Source organism: Dipodomys ordii, unplaced genomic scaffold (assembly GCF_000151885.1).
Source record: "Dipodomys ordii isolate 6190 unplaced genomic scaffold, Dord_2.0 Scaffold4, whole genome shotgun sequence".
Lineage (NCBI taxonomy): Eukaryota > Metazoa > Chordata > Mammalia > Rodentia > Heteromyidae > Dipodomys > Dipodomys ordii.
The window spans coordinates 3,355,603-3,357,639 of NW_012267220.1; the positions used below are offsets into that span (position 1 = coordinate 3,355,603).

The 2,037-nt window shown below is 40.3% G+C and overlaps 1 protein-coding gene across 1 annotated transcript in view; it reads left to right on the forward strand.

The window, feature by feature from the left end:
• Klhl2 (kelch-like family member 2) overlaps nt 1–2,037 on the forward strand; it is a 60,323-nt gene that overhangs the window by 12,935 nt on the left and 45,351 nt on the right. The window contains exon 3 of the mRNA XM_013026111.1: nt 724–845. Within this exon, the coding sequence (XP_012881565.1) occupies nt 724–845 (122 nt within the window). The remainder of the gene's footprint in view (nt 1–723; nt 846–2,037) is intronic.

A 2,037-nucleotide genomic window follows, 5' to 3' on the forward strand; every position in this document is an offset into this window, starting at 1 on the left:
TGTGTATTAGGAAGGAGATCCTGTACTCTTTGTCAACCACCCATGCAAAGTGATACCTAGCAGTAGTAAGAAGAGGTGGTTTGAAAATGAATTCAGGCTGAAGTTACTGCAGGACAGACAGGAACTGACTTTGAACCAGAAGATCAGTCATATGCTTTGACATTGACTAACTTCAGCTTCTTAGGCAATTTGTTTTCTCGTTTCCTGCTTGAGGGTTGTGACTGCCTGCTTACCACTGAGCCTCTGCTCCTGGCAGAAGCCATGCAGGTCCCTGGCTAGCATCAGTGTGCTTTGTGAATGAACAGTACTAATCAACCGAGTCCTGTTCAGCACATGCTCATTGCTATTAGCCAAAGATGGTGGTGTCATCTCTGTTCCAGGCATGACTAGAAAGCAATACAGAAAACAACAGCTCAGAAAGCATGAACAGCATCAGGCACAGATTCTATAAGTGCAGGCACTGGAGTTCATACAGACGCATAGCACGTTTATTGCTATGATGTGCTCTTTAGGCACAAGTGGTGACAAAAGTAAAATTTAATATTTGATCAACTAAGCTTTTGGAAGAGCTAGGAGAGTGTTTTAGGTCTGCAAGAAATGGCTGATCATGTTATCTGCCTGCAGTGAGTGGTGATGCGATGCATTGGTCTATGTTGGTATGTATTTAAGTGGGATTTCCATAGCAGTATCTTGCTATAATGTGATGGACTCTTTGTGTTTTAGGTGAGATGAGTGAGAGCCGAGCAAAGCGAGTTCGAATAAAAGAGGTAGATGGATGGACTCTGAGGATGCTAATTGATTATGTTTACACCGCAGAAATTCAGGTTACAGAAGAAAATGTACAGGTAAGAGAAATACATCACTTTTGTGTGTGTGTGTGTGTGTGTGTGTGTGTGTGTGTGTGTGTGTGTGCCAGTTTAGAGGCTTGAACTCAGTTCCTGGGTGTTATCTTTGAGCTTTTTTTTTTTCAAGGCTAGCACCCCAGAGTCATTTTTTTTTTTGGTTTTTGCCTTTTTGCTGGGTAATTGGAGATAAGAGTCTCCCAGACTTTTCCTGTCCAGGCTGACTTCAAACTTCAGTCCTCAGACCTCAGCCTCCTGAGTAGCTGGGATTACAAATGTGAACCCCTGGCACCTAGCTGCCTCACACCATTTAGATCTTTATACTCTCCAGTTTTTCAAATAAAAGTAAGATGCCCACACAGCATACAATTTTGTTCCACAGTAATAGGATTCATTATTGAAACTTTCTACAGGACATTTGACTGATTATATCTTTTATAATAGTGTTTCTGATTTTAATATCTTATATCCTTCAGTCTCTAAGATACAAACCCTTTCATTCTCTGAATGATGATTGCTTTTTCATGACAGCACTGTCATCTTCGTTTATAATCGCTGGTGCTGCCTACAAGTTGTCTTTATTCCTTTGAAGGAGGAAGTCTGCAGTGTTTTTGACTGCCAACTGTCTTTAGCCCTTTTACTATTTCAGTATCTTCCTTAAGTAATTTTGGACTTAAGCAAAATTTGACATTTTAATTTTCTTATTTTCTATAAAGAGAAAATGTTTTATATTTATATATTTGCATAAATGTTTAAGTTATACAGATAGATGTTGAATAAAGAGTAAAAGTCTTAAACATCCATCTTTCCTCTTTTTTTTTTTTTTTTGGTGCTTGTACTGGGGCTCAAACACAGGGCCAGAATGCTTTCCCTTAGCACTGGAGCTCTACCACTTGAGCTGTTCCTCCCTTCTGGCTTTTTGCTAGTTGGAGATTGTAGTCTCATGAACTTACCTTTGAGCCTGTGATCCTCAGATCCTAGCTTCCTGAGTAGCTGGGATTATAGATGTGAGCAGCTGGCAGCTGGCATCCCCTTCCTTTTTGAATCTGTGCCATCTCCCACACCTTGATCCATTTTCCTTCCCCATTTATAGCTTTGTTATAACTTTCCCCATTTATTGCTTTGTAGCTTTCTTTTTTTGTTTATTTTTTGGGGAGACCTGAGCTCTGGGCATGGGCACTGTCTCTCAGCTCTT